We start from the raw sequence: 20800 nt of genomic DNA on the forward strand, positions 1-20800 counted from the left end.
ATTTGTGACAACCTCTGGCATTCAGATCAAGTGAGTAGTGTACGAGGTGAATACCACGGCAGGTCTCCCACACATCACACAGTTCTGAGCTAAAATGGACCGTCTGCAACTTCAAAACATCTGTTTTGGTTATTAGTAAACTTGCCTGATAAAAGAAATCCATAACAGTCTAAATATTGAAAAAGCAACTATAAAAGTTACAAAAAGTCAAAGTAATACATCAGTCATCCTGAAAAAGCTGAACATTTGGATACCTGGATGGTTTCTGTAGCATAAAACAGCTGGAGCACGAGTGAAATGGTTCAAATAACAATAATGTCAACATTAATCAGCATTATTAATAATAATAACAAGTGTCCTTGTGTTTGTTCATGTCTCTTACACTTTCTCTGGTGATAGAGTTTGGGATGATAACTGGAGGACTTTTCCCACTAACGTAGCCATAGCGCAGAAACACGTCACCATCAGCCACCGGAGCGCCGTGGAGATACCTGGGACAGGTAAAAATACCACTCGTGTGTAACTGACAGCTTTAAATTATTTGAAAGTCTATAAATAGTTCAGAAATGTTTATTCACCTGGCTGAAACCTTGAAGTTGAAACTGGTGAATGAATTGTGACTGATGTAATTTGCTTCTGGTTCCACTTGGATGGAGAAACTGGGAAGAACTGATGCAGGGTGAAATCCATTAATAATGTGTGTTTTACCCTCGATCAGCACCAGCAGTTTGCTTCATGATATTATAATGTACCGTATTCTCTAACTTCAAAGTCGGTGGTTGCTGTTGTGGTGAAATCCTTGGAGTAAGAAGCTTCAATGGACCAGATGCCCAACCTGGAATCACAGACATGACCTTAGATACACGCAGCTGTGTGTCGCTTGTTTTACACTCTTATTTCTTACTTTGGGTTGACGGGGATCTTAAAGGGGTTTTGCAGAGATGGGATTCCATTGTTCACATCGACCATCTCCACAATGTCCACTGTTGTATAGTCCGGGTCCTGGCGGGAGGGAGGGGTAAGATTTTATGGAACCCATCACTGCACCCTCCTGCTACTACACAGGACAACTTCCCGCTTACCTTAAATGTCAGGTAGACGCTGCGATTAGCCGGTCTCAGCTCCTGGTTCAAGGAGAACGCCCTCACTTTGACTGGGAACAGAAACACAGCTGTATGAGTGACGAGGGTGATGGTGTAACAGTGAACCTGAAAGAGGATCGTCTGAATTTTTAGGTTAATGAGAGTCATCCGACTACAGAAACCATGACAAAGACAGCCTGAAAGATGAAATCCAGCTCTGAGCTGATGGAGACCTTAACAGGAACCCTTGGCAAGGACTGGCTGAGGAGATCTACCAACACACCGAGTAATATTTGATTTTTTCCACCTGGTTCATTATTATCAGGATGTCCTAAAAACTCCCTGAAAAGCCTTCAGCTAATCCAAAATGCTGCAGCAAGAGTCCTGACAGGGACTAGAAAGAGAGCAGATTTCTCCGGTTTTGGCTTCCTGTTAAATCCAGAATTCAAAATCCTGCTCCTCACATACAAGGTCTTAAATAATCAGGGCCCATCTTATCTTAATGACCTTGTAGTACCATATCACCCTATTAGAGCACTTCGCTCTCGCTCTGCAGGCCTACTTGTTGTTCCTAGAGTATTTAAAAGTAGAATGGGAGGCAGAGCCTTCAGTTTTCAGGCCCCTCTTCTGTGGAACCAGCTTCCAGTTTGGATTCAGGAGACAGACACTATCTCTACTTTCAAGATTAGGCTTCAAACTTTCCTTTTTGCTAAAGCATATAGTTAGGGCTGGACCAGGTGACCCTGAATCCTCCCTTAGTGATGCTGCAATAGACGTAGGCTGCCGGGGATTCCCATGATGCACTGGGTGTTTCTCCTTCACTCACTATGTATTAACAGACCTCTCTGCACTGAATCATATCTGTTATTAACCTCTGTCTCTCTTCCACAGCATGTCTTTATCCCGTCTTCCTTCTCTCACCCCAACCAATCACAGCAGATGGCCCCGCCCCTCCAGATGAAGTTTTTCCTTCCCACTGTCGCCAAAGTGCTGCTCATAGGGCGTCATATGATTGTTGGGTTTTCTCTGTATGTATTATTGTAGGGTCGACCTTACAATATAAAGCACCTTGACACTGTTGTTGGGATTTGGAGCTGTATAATTTGCGATTTGTGGTCCAGTTCTGAAGCTCTCGTGCCCATCGTTGGTGCTGTCAGCTGAACACGGTCAGCGCGGGTAACGTGATTGGTCTGTGACTATGCGCCCCTTATGCAACAAACTGCTCTGTGTACTGTGGCACCTTTCTATCAGAACCACCATGAACTTCTGCAGTTTGAGCTCCAGCAGCCTCAACAGGCCACACCCTCTATCCTCAGACCCCCAAACCAGTCTGTCTTTATGACTACAAGACAACCACCTGACTAGCTGAGTGTAAAGATGGGTTATACAACATAAGATTAATGAGAAGGCTGGAGTCTGAACTGGGACAAACTTCTCTCACCGCTCTGACGCGGCGTGTACAGCGGTTTGTCGGTTTGGATGAACAGGAAGCCATTGGTGCGACTGATGGGCACAGACTGGTGCTGATTGATCACGTCTGACTGCACATGGAGAATCACATGATCTGCACTCTTGTCCAGCTGGTTTGGGTACAGCTGTAAAAAGGAAGTGACATCATAAGTATTTCAGGTGCCTTCAGGTAAACTGCAGGTGTTAGCCTGTTAGCATCTTTTCTCACCCGGACTTTGGCTTCAGCCTGGTGGTTATTTTGTGCATTGAGGGTCACGACCTCCCGAGCCAGAACCTGGTGACTCGGAGCCATTGATGTCTTCAGGAACAGGTAGACGGTGACTTCACCTGTAAAACCAAACAGCTGCACCACCACGGTCTCCACGGCGTCCAGGCGGAGCGATAGAGGTGCCGTTATCAGATACCTGAGAGAGGAGACATTTTAAGGTGATGCATATTTAGGTTGTTATCAGTTTGTCACGTTCGTCTAGAGCGGCTTATGGTGTTGATACTTGCACATATCATCAGCACATACAGTCTGTGAACGTTTGTCCAGACTCGTATCAAATTTAAATTTAAGGAATTACATTTTTAAAAAGCATATTTATGCTCAATGAATATGCTGCTGTTATTCCAATGAGTCAGAAACAACTCAAAGCTAGCGCTCCATGGCCTAAGTAGCTTGGAAAGAAGAGCGTCCGGACTTCTGTAAGCTGCTTGAAGACGTTTCACATCTCATCCAAGAAGCTTCTTCAGTTCTAGGGTCAAATGGCGGAGAGTCCCCCCAAAGAAGGACAAAGGACCCCCTGATGATCCTCCACCTAATCACACGAGCCAAGGTGTGAAAGCGGGTGTGGGTCACAATCAGCCAGAGTTTCGGGTGAGCTCATTGTGAAACCTAGCCCCACCCTGTCATGTGACTAACTGAGGTCAGATGGCCCAGGATGTGAGTGGGCGTTAAGGTGTCTGGATTATAGGCAGACAGTTGGGGTCATAAGCCCCGCCTCTGTTCAAAGATGGCCGTTCACAGTGGACATAGATGCTTCTTTCACTCCTCTTTCAAACCATCTGTCTTCTCTTTAGAAGACGGAGACCTCCATAATCACTCTTGGCTCGTGTGATTATGTAGAGAGGATAGTCTAATCTGGGACTCTCCACCATTTAACCTTATACCTGTCTCTCCACATAATCAATAATGTAAGAGAAAATAATCATAAAGCGGTACTAATTAGTCTGGATGCCGAAAAGGCCTTTGATTGCGTCAGCTGGACGTATTTGTTCTTGGTCCTAGAAAGATTTGGTTTTGCTGAAAACTCCATTAACAGTATTAAGACATTATATTCGATGCCTACCGCGAGAATCAAGATAAATGGACGAGTCACGGACCGTATAAAGTTGGAAAGATCTACTCGTCAAGGTTGTCCCTTGTCTCCGACTCTTTTCGCTCTTTACATTGAACCTTTAGCACAGGCAATAAGAGAAAATAATAGTATTCATGGGGTCGTAGTTAATTCAAGAGAACACAAAATAGCATTATATGCTGATGATGTCCTTTTGTACTTGTCAAATCCAGACCAGTCCATCCGGACCCTTTTAGATTTGCTGGGAAGGTTTGGGATGTATTCTGGTTACAAACTCAACATAGGAAAAACACAAATTTTAAGTTTTAACTATAGCCCGTCGAGTGAGGTTAAAAAATTTTTTTCTGTTGATTGGTCTCTGAAAGCAATTAGATATTTAGGAGTATGGCTGACTAAATCGTTAGATGACTTGTATAAAAAAAACTTTGAGCCCGTGAGCCAAAAGATTAAAGAGGACCTCACCCAATGGTCAACACTTGTTTTTGATTTTAGCGCGAGGATGGAGGTCATTAAAATGTCAGTCCTACCCAGACTACTGTATCTGTTTATGTCTCTACCTATCAAAATCCCCAAATCTCAGTTCCATGACTGGGACAAACAAATATCTCGATTTATTTGGAGGGGGCGGAAACCTAGAATTAAATATAGCACATTATTAATCCATAAAGAGAAAGGCGGCTTCTCCCTCCCAAGTCTCAGAGATTACTACCTTGCTGCTCAACTCAAAATAATTATACAATGGTCAAAGGAGCTTGCAAAGAAAAGCGTCTGGACTTCTTTAAGTTACTTGAAGACGTTTCACCTCTCATCCGAGAGGCTTCTTCAGTTCTAAGGTCAAATGGTGGAGAGTCCCAGATATAACCCTAGTGGGAGTGTCCCCCCACAGAGGGACAAAAAGACCCCCTGATGATCCTCTAATCGCCTGAGCCAAGGTGTGGAACTGGGTGTGGGTCCCAATCAGCCAGAGTTTCGGGTGAGTTCATTGTGAAACCTGGCCCCACCTTATCATGCGAATTCCTGAGGTCAGATGGCCCAGGGTGTGAGTGGGCGTTAAGGCGTCTGGGAAGGGATCTCAAAACTGGATTATAGATGGCAGAGAGTTGGTGTCGTAAACCACCGCCTCTGTTCAAAGATGGTCGCTCACAGTGGACATAGATGCTTCTTTCACTCCTCTTTCAAACCATCTGTCCTCTCTGTCCAAAATGTGAACATTGGCATCCTCGAAAGAGTGTCCTTTATCCTTAAGATGCAGATGGACAGCTGAATCTTGTCCTGTGGAGGTCGCTCTTCTGTGTTGTGCCATGCGCTTGTGAAGTGGCTGTTTGGTCTCTCCAATGTAGAGGTCTGGGCATTCCTCGCTGCTGTACAGCAAACACCACATTGTCAAGTCTGTGTTTTGGAGTTTTGTCTTTCGGGTGAACCAGTTTTTGTCTGAGTGTGTTGCTGGGTCTGAAGTACACCGGGATGTCATGCTTGGAGAAAACCCTCCTGAGTTTCTCTGATACACCGGCTACATAGGGGATGACAATGTTGTTGCGCCTGTCCTTCTTATCCTCCCTCGCTGGTGTCTGATCTTCTTTTCTGTGCCTCTTTGCTGACTTTAAAAACGCCCATTTAGGATAGCCGCACGTTTTAAGTGCTTCCTTTACATGTGTGTGTTCCTTCTTTTTCCCTTCAGGCTTAGAGGGAACATGTTCTGCCCGGTGGTGTAGGGTCCTAATTACTCCAAGTTTGTGTTCCAGAGGGTGATGGGAGTCAAACAGGAGGTACTGGTCCGTGTGTGTGGGCTTCCGGTAAACTTCGATGTTGAGGTTGCCATTCTCTTCAATGTGCACAGTGCAGTCCAGGAAAGGCAAACAGTCAACCTTCGTGTCTTCCCTGGTGAACTTGATGTTTTTATCCACAGCGTTGATGTGCGCAGTGAAGGATTCCACTTCTTGTGTCTTGATTTTGACCCAGGTGTCGTCTACATATCTGTACCAGTGGCTGGGTACTCTTCCTTTGGAAGAGCCAAGAGCCTTGCTTTCCACTTCCTCCATGTAAAGGTTGGCTACAATAGGTGACACGGGGGAGCCCATGGCACAGCCATGTTTTTGTCTGTAATAGCCTTCGTTGTATTTGAAATATGTGGTGGTGAGGCAGAGGTCTAACAGTGTGCAGGTCTGATCGGGTGTGAAGTTGGTCCTGTCCTCCAAGGAGCTGTCTTCTTGTAGTCGTTTTCTGACAGTCTCCACGGCCTCCGTGGTGGGTATGCAAGTGAAGAGAGAGACTACATCAAAGGACACCATGGTTTCATCTGGATCCAGCGTAAGTTTCTGGACCTTGTCAGTGAAGTCGGTGGAGTTCTTGATGTGGTGTGGGGTGTTCCCCACGAGAGGAGCAAGGATGGTAGCAAGGTGTTTTGCAATGTTATAAGTGGCTGAGTTTATGCTACTGACTATGGGTCTGAGTGGGACAGCTTCCTTGTGGATTTTTGGAAGTCCGTAAATGCAGGGTATGGCATCCCCTGGGTAAAGGCGGTGATAAGTAAGGCGGTCAATGATTTTGTCCTTTTCCAAGTCTTGAAGGCAAGCTATAACTTTCTTTTTGTAGCTGCTTGTGGGGTCTCGCTTTAAGGCTTCGTAGGTATTGTTGTCACTGAGGAGAGTAGTGATCTTTGTGTGGTAATCTGTAGTGTTTAGGACCACGGTGCATCTTCCCTTATCTGCTGGTAAAACAGTGATGTTGTGGTCTTTGCTCAGGGAAGCGACGGCCTTCTTTTCCTGTATTGTGAGGTTGGACGGAGGGACTTTGGCACTGGAGAGGGTGGCTGAGACTTTCATCCTGATTTGCTCTGCTTCTGTCTGTGATAATTTATTAATCCGAATGGCAGATTCTGTGGCTGTGATGAGGTCCACTATACAATGGTGTGATGACACTTATGGGGCCCGATGGAAAGACATTGAGAATATGTGTGGGGTCATTCCAATACAAGCCTTGATAGGAGATCAGAAGCTGGCAACAGCCTACCAGAAAGAACTGAACCCTTTCGCATCTTTTACATTGCTTATCTGGTTTGAGTTAGTGAAAGAACTAAATCTAAGGAACCACATTCAAGTACTTAAGTGGGTGGCTTATGACTCTGAGTTTAAACCAAACCAATTGGATTTACAATTTAAGAACTGGTCACATAAAGGCATTAATGTATACTGTAAAATACTGGATAAGAATGGCCTGCAAAGTTTTCAAACATTACAAGAAAAATATGGGCTAGGAAAAAGTGATTTTTTCAGATACCTACAATTACGGCAGTATTTGTCCTCAAAAGTGACTAAAGAAATTAATACACAATCCAATGAAATAATTAATCTGATTTCACAAACATACTATAAGGGATGCAAGTCAGTTATCTCTAAACTCTACCAGGGCATATTGAAAAGTAGGGGAACTTCAACAGATTATATAAAGGGAAGATGGGAGAGAGAGTTGTCCTCAGTTATAACTTCTGAGCAATGGGACAATATGTGTGAGACTGCCATTTCAACCTCATCCTCTGCATACTGGCGAGAATTTAGTTGGAAAAACCTGGTACAATTTTTCATAACACCAAAACAACAAACACGAGGAAATTCTTCATGCTGGAGGAGCTGTGGGGAAACTGTTGCAAACCATACCCACATATTCTGGTCGTGTCGAAAACTTTCTAAATTTTGGGAAGATGTTATATCAAAGATAGAACAGACTATAGGCTTTAAATCAAAACAACGGCCTGTCATAACATTTTATTTAGGAGACCTGCCCGAAGAATTAACAAGCAATGACAAATATCTCCTGAAGATTCTTACTGCTGCTGCAAAAAAAGCAATTACTCGTAAGTGGCTCTGTACTGACCCCCCTGTTCTGGACGACTGGTTGAGCGTTGTTGAGGAGATTCATAAAATGGAAAAACTTACCCTTTTGTTAAGGCTGCAACCTAATATTTATACCACAAGATGGGACAAGTGGTTGAAATATATCCGAAATTAGAATGTTGTTTTGTTTTGTTTTTTTAATTTAATTTATTTTTTCTTTCTCCTGTTTGTGCCGACTCACATCTATATAAACTTCTGCATGCCTCTCCTAAGCTGCTCTTACATCTGTAGATGTACTGTCAATTCATTAATATAAAGTCATGTTCTCACTGCCAGAATTGCTTTGTGGGAAAAAGCTGTGCTTTCCAGTCAACTGCTTGTTTTGTTATTGTTGTTTTTGGTTGTTTGTTGTTTTCCTTTTCTGTTGTAAAAATATGTAAAACCTTTATTAAAAACTAAGTAATAACCTTATACCTGAAGAAGCTTCTCGGATGAAGCGTCATCAAGCAACTTAAAGAAGTCCAGACCCTTTTCTTTCCGAGCTCCTTGGACTACGATGACCTGGATGACTGAGAACCTTCACAGACTAACACTCCATGCAAGCTACGAGCTGTTTCCCCCACACACATCCCCACAAGTCCAATGCTCTCAATCTCCAGGAAGTACCCAAAGAGTTCAGAGGTGTCTTTAAAGGGTGAAACAAACCTTTAGTAGTTTTTTCCACCTTCTTATTTCGGGGTCTTAAAAGTCAACTGGATGTAATTTTGGTTCAGGCTGCTAGAAACTCAGAACTCGGTGTGAAGATTTCAGTTTATCACGTAGTGCCAACTCACAACAACGTTATCTTGCAGCTCTTTTTATCGAAAGACTACAAACTTTGTTGCAGTTGCAAATTTAAAATGTTGGTTGCAAAAACAGCCCCGACCGCTCCGCACCTGTACCTGCTGAAGCCTTGGCAAACATGACCGTTGAGCAGGGGGGCGTTTGGGTTGGTTAACGCTCTCCTGGAGGTGCGTGACTCACCCGGTCAAATGTGATTGGTCAACAAAAGCTTCTTGCACAAAAACCTTGTCCCTGTCTATAGAAGTTATTGATTCTGTGGTTCTTAACCTCTTGACATCCACAGGTTTCCACCGACCTGTTTGGAATAGGATCACATTTATATGGAATTTTCACCTGTTTGGCGTGCCGGAAATCTGGAAGGTCAAAATGGATCTATGAGATTTGGTTGGAGAGGTAAAATCTTCTAGTTTGAAAAGCTGGGCATGTTTAGCATGTGGGGAAATTCAACCTAACCTTAACCCTCACTTATCCACTGGTGACCTGATGGACGGTAAACAGGACTAACGAGGAACACGCTGACTCTCCCACGCTGACTCTCTGCTGTTTGACACGGCCGGCCCGATCGAGGAAATGCAGGATGCTACAAGCTTCTTTGTGCTTGGGCATCAAATAAGTTGTTCTGACCTTTTGTTTCTTCTGCACACCCTGCAGCTGAACACGAACACAGCTGTTTAAGCCAAAACAGCTGCGGCAGTAAATGTGAGGCTGCAGGGTAATAAAACATTCATTAACAGGTAATAAAGTTCAAACAGACTTACGAGCTGGACTGAGCCTCCGACCTCCAGCAGAGAAGCCACACACACGCGAGGAGGACACACACCTTCATCCTGAAGGTGAGTAAGAAACACACTGAGCTCTGCAGACAACTGAGCGACACAGCTGGATTTGATTAGTTATTCATTTACTCGGCTATTGGCAAACGGCTGGGGGTCCTGAGTGAAACACAACCGAGGTGGAAGCTCCTCTGTTTGTTTGTATACAGAGCTGAGTGTGTAACAAAGGTGAGTTTACTCAGCAGGGGTTTTTGGGTCTTACCTAACACTGTTGACTCTCAGGTTATCAGAACGCAGGCATTCACCTCTCTGCTGCCGGCTGGGCTCCTCGCGACGCCAGAAAACACGATCAAAGGTCAGCACTGAAGCATTTTGGAGAATTTTAATAAAACAGACCAACTGAGTGAGGTGTTGTTAGCGCCCACTAGAGGGCGCGGTGACCACAACAAGAGCAAACAGCGTCTGAAGGCTGAGACTGCTGTGAGACCAGATCTGGGTTTTCTGGTGGTTCTGCTCTTACTGGACTGCAGACCTCCGAGGCCTTTCTGTCTCTGAGGAGCATCTGCAGCACCAGGTGCTGCTGCACCACCAGGTGCTGCAGCACCAGGTGCTGCTGCACCACCTGGGCATTGGGGCCATCAGAATCCATCTAAAGCAGAAGCTGCGACCCTTGATGAACATCTTCTACAGTCCTACTTTTTGTACCTGGTTTGGGTTGCGGGTCCCTCGCAGACTGTCGCTGTCCCGGGTTTGTGTTTGCGTGGAACTGTTAGTTATTTCTGGAATGAGGTTTGAGATCTTGTGTATTGTTTCTCTGCTCTGCTCGTATCTGTCTCTCCCTCAGCTCAGTCATGTCTGGGCCTCTGTCTCATGTGCACTGAGATCAGTTTGCTTCATTATGTTTGTTTGCTCCAGCCGGGCTACGGTTAGGCTGCATTTGGGTCCTCGCTCCACCTCACAGCGCACTGTTGTCAGTGCTACTGGTTTCAGTCAGTGTCCTGTTTATAAGGTTGGAGGCCTACACTCAGCTGAGACTGAAGTAGAGTTGGATGTCTCGAGACCACTTTTACGTGGTCTCGGTCTTGTCTCGGTCTCGCCGTCTCAGATCGACATAGTGGTCGGGAGATCTGGAGTCAACAGTTTCCATGACACACAACGTAACGTTCGATGATGTGTCATTTCAAAAGCATCAGCTCTGAGAGCCGTGCTTACAGAGCGCTTTGTACTGAATCAGACTCGACTCCCATTGAGCGAGAGCCGCTCCTCACTTAATGTCCTTTGGCTGCTCAGCTCTCACACAGTGGCTCAGCTATGCTCCAATCCCGCCGTATTGTAGCCAATCACATGTGAGGATATAGGATAATATCATTGCGTGAAAAACAGAGAGCGTGAGAGTCACGTGGAGCGTGTCTCTGTCCTCTCAGTGAGTGAGACAGTGGACAGTGGTGAGGAGGGCTGTGCATCGCAAAAACACATAATATGCCCGACACCCGTAAACGAAGCAGCATCTGGCTGCAGTTTAAAGACGTTTTTGTCTCGGTCTTGACTACAAGTCTAGATTGAAGAAGTCACCTGATGATGATGATGAAACGTTTCTCCCACTGAAACATCCAGATGAACACAGACACGTCCTGACTCCAGTACATGCCCACCAGCTAAACTATGCTGCACAGGGAACTGGTCCTTCCTCTGACTCCTCCTATCCCAGCATCTTCCTGTGTCGCACCAACACTAAGCGTCCTTCACAAACATCGATCAATCCCCCGTGACAGTCGTCTCCACCCACTCCACCCTGTCTGCACTGTCATCTTCACCTCTACACAACAGCAGTTTCATTAAAGACCACAAAAAATTATTTTAATTCAAACACAAAATCTCTAGTAGTGAAAAAAGGAAATAATCAAAAAACATCGGTGTCACTGACCACTTTGTAATTGTCAGTAAATAAAACTTCATGCAGTGTCTGACCTTTTCCTTGTTCAAACAGCCCAGCCAGTCTCCAACCTTCATCTCAAACGTTCTTGAAAGAGCTGTAGCTCAGGAGGTCAATCAGGTCATCTACTTATTGGACGTTGGTGGTTCGATCTGGCTGCTCCAGTCTTGGGCAAGACACTAAATTCCCAGTTGATGCCATTGTGTGCATGTGTGTGTGTATGTGTGTGTGCATGCGTATGTGTGTGTGTGTGCATGTGTGTGCATGTGTGTTCATGTGTGTGTGTGTCACCAAGTGCTTCCTCACTGGAGGTTGTCAGATTGTTGCAGGGTCTTTACGTTAGCTTACAGTTGTCCTGAGGCGACTGCTGGGTGAAGATGAGATACAGTAACACTTTATTAAGAGTATATAGGCTCAAATACAGTGTCCCTTTTAGAAGTCAACATACTTCATTACCAATACATGTGCCATATATGACCTTCTACATATACATATACAGAGATAAAGTGACAATAGAATTATGTTCTGGGCACATCTCATGTTTATATTCACATTCTTATCTTTGACGATGCTAATTTACACAGCAGGAAAAAAGGCCTGACAGCTAGTCGTCAGTTAACAGGCTCAGTCAGTTATTAGTGTCTCTTGTCATCATTCTGAGCATCATATACACAAATCAGGCCTCAGGGTAAAAAGTGGGGAAGAGATAAAATTACAGTTCTCTTTTTTTCTATCGAACATATCTGTTAGCCCGTTTAGGCCTGCTAATTAGTTAGCATCACAGCTAAAACATTATCAGCATTAATAATGAAAAAACAGTAAAACATGCTAAATTTCAGACTCTACTTACTCTAATAAGTGGTGAACTTCTTCAGAGGGATTTAATGACTTTTTAGCAGACTAATTTGTTGGTCAGTAATGTGTTTGTAGCTAACATGTTAGCATGCAGCTAACATGTTAGCATGCAGCTAACATGTTAGCATGCAGCTAACATGTTAGCTACACCAAATATCAAAACACAACTTCCTTCTTCAGTGGTGAGCATGAGATAAAATACATGAACGTATTCATTAGCCTGCTAATTTGCCTTAGCAGGCTAATACATTTGTATGAAACTATCTGTAACTACCACGGTATGTTAGGCTAGCAGGTACCATTTAAGCTTAAAATGTTTAAAACTAAAACTTTTAGAGTGAAAGTAAAATGATGCTCTACATTTAAAATTTTTATTTGAGCTTTTTTTAATTAAATACATAATGTGTAAGCTAAAGTGCTAGCGTGGTGGCTACTGCTGCATAACAAGGCTAAAGTGTCAATAAAGTTGCTCTGATAATAGATGAATGTAGTCACAAATAGTTATTTTATAATTAACTCAACAAACTAACACATTACTACTGAATTAGTATTCAGGCACAGCATGCAGTCCTGTGAAAAACTGAGTCCACCCCACGCTTCAGCGGTAAGTAAAACCAGCATTCATTCATGCACAGCTCTCTGAGGTCTGGACTGGACCGCTGCAGCAGCTCCATTCTTGTCTTTTCCAGCCGTTCTGCTGCAGGTTTCCTGCTGTGCTTGTAATCAATGTCCGGTTTGGTCCAAGCTTTAGCTGTGAGACAGACGGCCTCACATGTGAATACTTTGGCATACAGAGTTCATGGTTCATTCAGCGAGCCACCGTGCTGACAGTTGGTACGAGGTGTTGGTGGGGTTTGGAAACCTAAACTGAGAAGAGGCTTTCTCTAGTAACCCTTCCATCCAAACAAAGGGTGGACTTAAGATTTCACAGACTGTGTTGTTGTTCATCAGATTTAAATCACTTTGAAACCAGCTAAGCAGCAGATATGTCGTGTACTTTCTTTTCACTGTGACCACACCTGGACAAACTGAGCAGGTGGGCTGTCTACCAGAAACTCAGTGTTGTCCTCTGAAGAAGTCTGAGTGTTGAAAGACTTGGAGACTGTAGCATCTTCTTCTTGTTTTCACACATACATGACATCCTTTAACAGAGAAGCTGGAGCATGCAGACCAAAGCACGGCACACGTAAGCTCACGGACACAGATTCAAACGTACATGAAGGACCGAACACGACTCGTCATGCAACAGGAGCATGCATCTTTTGTTTCAGCTTGTCCTCATGAAGCAGCGCATTCAGAACAAACTGTACCAGTGGGTGGGGTACGGGGGGCGGAGGGTCATATGTCGGCTAAAACTCGTTTCCATGCACGTAACAGCGCCCCCCGCCCCCCCACAGGAAGTGCCCTGGGTTGGGTGATGGAGCTGCTGGATGTTTGGAGGAGGACGTTTGTTTGTTGGTGAGTTTAATGACAAAGCTTTGCTGTTTCTTATTGTTGCTGTTTCTGCAGAAGACGATGGCGCCCTCTAGTGGTTGGTTGGAAACATCTCTCTGTGATTGGTTGATGAGACGTGAGCAGGTTCCTCTCTTATTTCCAGCCTGAAACGTGTCCATGTGCGCCTCAGTTATTTCAGCTCGTCTCCTCTCGCCATCGCCCCATCACAGCACCATGGTGGGTATGTGGTGAACCAGCGACGCTGGGTGAGGCACGGCGGTCAGCTGGGGAGGGTGAGGAGGAGGCGGCGAGTGCGTCGAGTGCACCCCGCCTCCTCCTCCCACCACCAGTACACCTCCTCCTGGGGCGGCGCTGTCCCCCGTGGGGCGGTGCCTGGCGCTCTTCTGGTGCGCCCGCAAACCAGCCAGCTGCGAGTACGCGGACTGGCAGACGTGGCACTTGTAGGGGCGCTCTCCGGTGTGCAGCCGGACGTGGTTCCTCAGCGTGGACGACTGGCTGAAGCGACGGTTGCAGAAGCGGCAGACGAACGGCTTGTCCAGAGTGTGGATGCGCATGTGGGAGCGAAGGTTGCTGCGAGAGTTGAAGCCGCGGTGGCAGATAACACATCGCATGCGCCCCAGACTGGTGGAAGAGGTGGAGGTCGTGGAGGTGGAGCCTTCACAGGTGTGGAAATCATCTGCAGAGAAGAAGAGCTTCAGACTGAACTCTGAGACCACCCTCTCACCTGTGGAGAGGAACCTTTCAATTCAACTTTATTTATACAGCACCAAATCACAACAACAATCGCCTCACAGCCCTTTATGTTGTAAGGTTCTGCTGGAGGGAGTGTTTCCTCCCCCCGTCCAAGCTACTGCCCCAACAGCACCGCTCTGAAACTTGGCTGCTGCTTCTTCTTATATTATTATTATTATTATTATTATCTTATTATTATTATTATTATTATCTTATTATTATTATTATTATTATTATTATTATTATAACACTAAATATGTATGGAACTATATATATGTTATTTATTTTTCCTATAATAATGATTATTAGTTCTATGAATAGCAATCCAACAATAATATATTTGAACATACATGCATTTAATTTTTAATTTGTCATTTTATTATATTATTATTATTACTACAAATTTTAAATGTGTACACTTTTATACTAATGTGTACTTTAACTGCAATATTACAATGATATACTTATATTATCCATTATAACACACACACACACACACACACACACACACACACACTTTTAATAAAACCAAATATAAAATATACATTTACTTTTTAAATGGTTATTTTTCCAGACTGATTAAAGATAAATTAAATATACATTATTTTTCACACACATTCATAATAATATTAATTTTTATTTTCCAAAATAATATTTTATATCTGAAAGAACTTCATGTGTAACAATAATAATAATAATAATAATAATAATAATAGTAACAGTGTGATGGATTAAGGCCCTTTCGATGACTCCAACACAGATTTAATAAAATATCAATGAAACAATATTTTTGCTGCTGTTTTCAGGGTTCTTGCAGCGCTGCTGGATGTTTGGCTAACTGAGTAGATTTATCAATGACCTCACTGATCAATAATCAATAATGATTACCGCTCTTGGTCTTCTTGCTCTGTTCGTCCTCTCCTCCAGGAATTCCAGGGATTCCCAGGAATGTGTTGTGAGAGTTTCCGTACCAGACGAGCAGCTCCTGGTCGGGAGGGATGGTCTGAGGAGGGAAGAGAAAAGAGGAAGAGCAATAAATACTTGGATCAGCGTTTACTTCATCATAGCAACATTACTGCGTTTCATTATCACAGTATTATTGTTTTATTGTAAATATTTGATTCTTTCTTTCAAACTTGTCATAAATTCTGAAACATTTTCAGAATTTCTGTTTTTCTTTTCTTCAGTTCAAATCTATTTAAATTTCAGCTGCATGTCGTTAACCTTCGAGCATCAGAACCGCCGGAGTGGAGGGTTATGCTCAGACACCTGGAGGAGCCGGTCGAAGAACGGCGCCTGAAATCAGGCCGAGCTTCATCGCTCAAGGATTTATTTTAGAGAACAGGTGACGGCAGCGCGCTGAAGCTTCTCATGTTTCCTTCACGTGGATCTGGAGTCTTATCAGAAGCTTTTCCGAACATGATGAAGCGACGTGGAATAACCAGCACCCTCCTCTGCTCCACTGCTGTTTTGGCTGTTTTGGCTGTTTTGGCTGTTTCTGTGCTGCTTCAGTGACCTTTGTGTGCACGTTTATGGTGTAGGTTAAGAGGCGTGTAGAGTCTGTACAGGTGTGCAGTGATGTTGGGTTTATTCACTGAAACATGGACGTCTTTATTGATTCCTTTGTTGTTCCAGCAGGCGCTTTGATAAAAGCAAAGATAAATACTTCTGAGCAGACATGAGGAGGAAAAGATCCCTGAACCACCAAGAACCTCAGCCTCCAAACCACCAACATCTCACCGTGAACGCAGGTGTACATGTACCTGGGTCACATGATGTCACCCTGCAGGTGGAAGCAGGTGCGATGATACCTGAGGAGCTAGAACATGACCGAGTTTCACTAACCTCCACCGCCTTGTAGAAGATGCTGCTGCCGATCTGGACCACCTCGAGGTTCTGCTCCTGCTCGTTCCTCGCACACTTGATGTACGTCATCCAGCTCCTCTGGTCCTCCTGACTCGCATCGATAAAATACCTGACTGTGCCGTCCTCATTAAACACCTGAGGAGGGAGGCAGGAAGAAGGAAGTAAACACCATTTCCAGCTAAAGTCATTAGGTTAGTGTTCTCACTAGGTGGTTATTTGAAAGACCTCATACACAGATAATAACTAAGCTTTTTGACATGCTAACCAGTGGAACTGCATATGAGGACCAGTTAACAGTTATCATCATGCTAATCTGTTGGTTCAGGTATTTTAATAGCAAGCTAAGAATCAGCATATAAGTTTGTAAGTTAGATTAGCCATGTAACTTGTTGCAAGTAGTTGGATAGTTAACAGTTAACCATGTTGTTGATAAACCAATTAGCTGGCTAGCTAGCAATTGACTTGTTAGTTAGGTGTGAGCTAGCTAGTATGCTAAAATCAAGTCACTAAACTTCTTAACCAGCAAACTTTAAGTTTACTGAGGTTTGTCTGTAAAGGTTCAGCCAGCAGCTAGTTAACACTGGAAATAAGCTGGAAGACTCGATGGTTAGCATCGAGTTAGCCTTCAGGTATTTATTTAGCAAGTATGTTTGCATTTAGCCAGCCACTTGCTCGCTGTGAGTTTTAAAAGTTGACTGGCTGTAGAGTTAGCGGGGAGCTCGTTACTAGTCGGTGACTAATTAAGTAGAGTGTTAAAACTGAGTGAGTTAGTCTGACAGCTGAAAGTCGGCAGACTTAGCTTAAAGGGAGAAAAGACACGGCCCCAGAATCAAGCCTTGGGGAACTCCACATGGGGGCAACACTGAACCTAAAACCTTCCTCTAACAAAGACAAGGTTTTTTGTTTTTAATGATTTATTTATTTATCTTTGAGGAACACAAACAGCTGCTTTCCAGTAGAGGATAACGAAGGGTTATTTTTCATTATGAAACACACAAAGCTGCTCGAGAAAAAAAATCCAAGGAAAAAGAAAGACACCAAAACATGAGCGCTGGAAGAGAGCAGTCTGCCTCACCTCCCACATCAGGTTGTTGTTCTTGTACAGGTCGATGTGTTCAGGTGACACCAGGCGTCCGGTGAACGGACCCATCTCTGTCCCCGCTTTGATCCAGGTTTTAGAGAAAATGCCCAGACCTTCTCCTGGGACCACAGAAAACAGTAAAGAGGGCGTAAGTAGAACACGGCACCGGTGATTAAAGAGAGACCAGCGAACCCACAGAGGTTTACAGGTGAGCTTACCTGGGACTGAGCTCTGAGCGATGATCACCTCACTGGGTAAAACCAGGCTGGACAGCTTCTGCACCTCTGGACACAAACACAGCGCGCAGATTTTCATGTCAACATGTGTCACTCCTGCTTCTACAATTGGAATTCAAAAATGAAAACAGAAATGACAGCGCTGCTTCGAACTTTTTAAACGCATTTTAAACTGCGTCGGAAACGCTCGGAGCGCATTTTTCTGCCGGTTTATGGATGAAAAAGTCCCCGAAAGATGAATACCTGATGGAAGCAGGAGGAAATGTTCCCGATAACACGTCTACAATCAGGAAAACCCCCGGGACATTATACGGGAGAGCAGAAGGAGCGCGCGGGGAGAGAAAAGCGGGAGTAAAGGCGTGAAGATGAAAGCTGAGGCCGCCGCGGGAAAACGCGACACGTCCGTCGGAGAGTTGACCCGGAGCATCCACCCGAAGCCCGGCCGCTCCTCCTAAATTATCCCCAACGAACTTCACCCAGAACGGAAACGAATTTCACAATAAAATCACATTAAAATAAAAAAGAAGTGAGCGCGCGACAGCGAGAAACGGGCCGCGGCTCGCGCTTTGAAAGAGAGATCACGGACGTGATTACCGATCAGCAGCCAATCAGTCAGCAGCTGTTTGTTCAACAAATCATCCAAAGAATTTGATCAAATCTGATCAGTTATTGATGAGGATAATTAGCAACAAACGAACAAGAATCAATATTTTAAATTCATATTTAAACAGTTTAACAGATTTATTTTAAATACGAGTTTAAATTAAATCTTTTTTCTGTTTCATTAAAGATTTTTATCTTTTTCGTTTTAGGCTCCAAAATTTAAATTTATGCGACACTTGTGTAAATATTTACAAATATTTACAAGTATTTGTAATATAGAGAATGAATAAAACGAGTAAAAAAACAGAAGAAGAAATGTGATCAATCAATCAAACAATTATTATTGTTGTTGTTATTATTAATAATAGTATTATATTATTAATAATAACAACACTTATACTACTCTGATTTATTTTATTATAGTAATATAAGTAAAATAATATTTTGTGTGTTTGTTTTTTGTGTTGTGTGATGTGTGGACATACTGCAAATCAATTTGGAGACAATAAAGTTACCACTGACAGTATTATTATTATTATTATTATTATTATTATTATCATTATTATTATTATTATCATCATCATCATTATTATTATTATTATCATTATCATTATTATTATTATTATTATTATTATTATTATTAATATTAATATGCTTGTTGTTATCTGGTGTCTCCGTTTCTGAGCTGTACGGTTGGTCACTGACCTCCGGAGAAGGACTGCGCGAGCACCTCGGCGGTGAACGCGGTCTTGGGGCTCGCGCTCGGGGCGGTGCGGTCCTCGTGCTGCAGGTGATGCTGGTGCGGGTGCTGCTGCTGCTCGCCCAGCACGTGCCTCCAGCGGCCGTACAGGAAGCTGTGCAGGATGTCCGAGGTGATGATGTCCGCGAGGGACAGCGGAGGCTTGAAGCCCGGCTTCAGGCCCAGAGAAGAGCCGGGCAGCACGGAGCCCATGGCGGGGAGAGCCGAGGGGAGAGCCGAGGTCAGAGCCGGGGTCAGAGCCGGGGTCAGGGAGAAATCGTCCCGCTGAACAAATTAAAAAAAAAAAACACACAGTCAAAAACTCCTGTTTTCCACCGACCGAGGCGCGAGGAGGAGACGCAGCAGAGGAGAGCAGAGGAGCAGCTCGCGTCTCAGTCAGAGGTGAAGTTTAAATCCTGAGAGGAGCAGGAGCAAAGCGGGCGCGGGCCGTGTGGGGGGGTCTTTATATGGAGCTCCATCACCTCCTCCTCCTCTAACAGGGGGAGGGGGGATCCTGCACGCGCTGTTATTGGCTCCGTTTACAGCTCGGCTCGTGACACCGACACCCCACCGGGAGGAGCGGAGCCGGGCCGGTACTGGACCGAGGCCCCGCGGAGGTCCAAGCCCTCTTAGGGCAGGACCTCATAGGGCAGGTGTTCACGCATGCGCAGGTCAGCTTCCTGGCGCGTGTTTCAGAGCTCACCTGCTCCTGCCTGAAGGCAGGGTTGGTAGTTTGATTTCAGCCCGCAGGTTAGGCTCATGGGCCGCGTATCAAACAAACAGCTGATCGTTAAAAACAAAAACAGGAAATATTTCAGTTTACAACTACGTCACAAAACTGGGCGGAGACTAAAAGCGATAAAAAAAAATCAAATCATCAATCAAATATGAGAAAAATGATCCCAACATCAGACTGAGACCCGCCCACAGCTCAGAAACTGTTACTGATGATAAACTGATGACTGATACGTTGTTATCATTTTAATCAAGCTGACACAACAAATGTGTCATTTGTGTGTTTGACATTCAATCAAACGCAGATTTCTTCTGTTTAACAGGTTTGAAAATGAAGCGCAGGAATGTGTGTGTGTGTGTGTGTGTGTGTGTGTTTGGGGGGCTGAGTGACAGAGCAGAAAAACCGATTAGAGGACAACAGCTGCTTTCTTCATCACCTCCTCCTCATCCTCCCGCTGTCTCTCAACAGGATTATGATTCTCTCGCTCACTCTGATCTGTATTTATGAGCTTTTAAACATTTATTGTCCTCACACACACACACACACACACACACACACACACACACACAGCGTCATGAAGTGTGTGTGTGTGTGTGTGTGTGTGTGTGTGTGTGTGTGTGTGTGTGAGTGATCTTAATATTTGTACTTATTTAAATGTAAATATAAAATCTGACATCAATCTGCTCCGGGACTCCTCGGTGTCTCCTCCCGGGCTCGGTGACTCCTCCGGCGGCCTCGGCCCCGGGACTCCCCCGCCGCGCGTTCCCGGAGCAGAGCAGGGATTTGCTGACGGGGACGCGCATGTATTGAAGCGGACACGCTTTAATGAGCTTCTCCGACAAAAAGGCCCGTGAGCGTGCCCGGTGTCCTCGCGCCTTTATCCCGCTCTTCACGGCCAATCAGGATCCACTTTAGGCGGGAAGTCAGGGGCGGGGGGGCGGCAGGTGACTGGCACGCGTGAAGACAAGAGGGGGAGGCGGGGAGGAGGTGAAAGGAGAGGTGAGGAAGAGGTGGTGGGAACGCGCACAAATGGCGCACTGATATTGTTCCGCTAACGTGATTAAGCAGCGCTGCGGCCTCATTAGTATTCATGCGGCGCGCAGACGGAGCCGCAAATAATCCGCGTTTAAAAGCGCGTTAATGAGCTCAGCTGCGCGAGACTCCCCCCCCCCCCCCCCCCCCCTCCGAGCCTCATCATCACCACCACCATCATCATCCTCCTCTGC

At 44.7% G+C, this 20800-nt stretch overlaps 2 protein-coding genes across 3 annotated transcripts in view; both read right to left on the reverse strand.

Annotated features, from left to right (window-relative positions):
* Positions 1-9465, reverse strand: part of c5 (complement C5) — a 39088-nt gene extending 29623 nt beyond the window's left edge. The window contains exons 1-8 of the mRNA XM_087849579.1: positions 9324-9465; positions 2761-2956; positions 2524-2677; positions 1083-1153; positions 905-1002; positions 753-835; positions 579-669; positions 383-491 (exon numbers count right to left, since the gene is read on the reverse strand). Of these exons, the coding sequence (XP_087705705.1) occupies positions 383-491; positions 579-669; positions 753-835; positions 905-1002; positions 1083-1153; positions 2524-2677; positions 2761-2956; positions 9324-9391 (870 nt within the window). The 5' untranslated portion in view covers positions 9392-9465. The remainder of the gene's footprint in view (positions 1-382; positions 492-578; positions 670-752; positions 836-904; positions 1003-1082; positions 1154-2523; positions 2678-2760; positions 2957-9323) is intronic.
* A 2213-nt stretch (positions 9466-11678) lies between these two features.
* prdm12b (PR domain containing 12b) lies at positions 11679-19258 on the reverse strand. 2 transcript variants are annotated; one of them, XM_006808877.3, is made up of 6 exons: positions 18805-19258; positions 17479-17544; positions 17255-17379; positions 16159-16314; positions 15202-15316; positions 11679-14257 (listed from the first exon to the last, which is right to left on the reverse strand). In XM_006808877.3, exons 1-6 carry the CDS (start codon positions 19049-19051, stop codon positions 13785-13787), a joined length of 1182 nt encoding a protein of 393 aa, XP_006808940.1. In that variant the 5' UTR covers positions 19052-19258; the 3' UTR covers positions 11679-13784. The 2 variants fall into 2 exon arrangements, with proteins under 2 accessions (XP_006808940.1, XP_035771794.1); XM_035915901.2 differs by having other exon boundaries at positions 11679-14305.
* Positions 19259-20800: the final 1542 nt, after the last annotated feature.

The sequence above is a fragment of the Neolamprologus brichardi genome, chromosome 12 (assembly GCF_056152115.1).
Source record: "Neolamprologus brichardi isolate AB-2024 chromosome 12, ASM5615211v1, whole genome shotgun sequence".
In the NCBI taxonomy this organism is placed as follows: Eukaryota; Metazoa; Chordata; class Actinopteri; order Cichliformes; family Cichlidae; genus Neolamprologus; species Neolamprologus brichardi.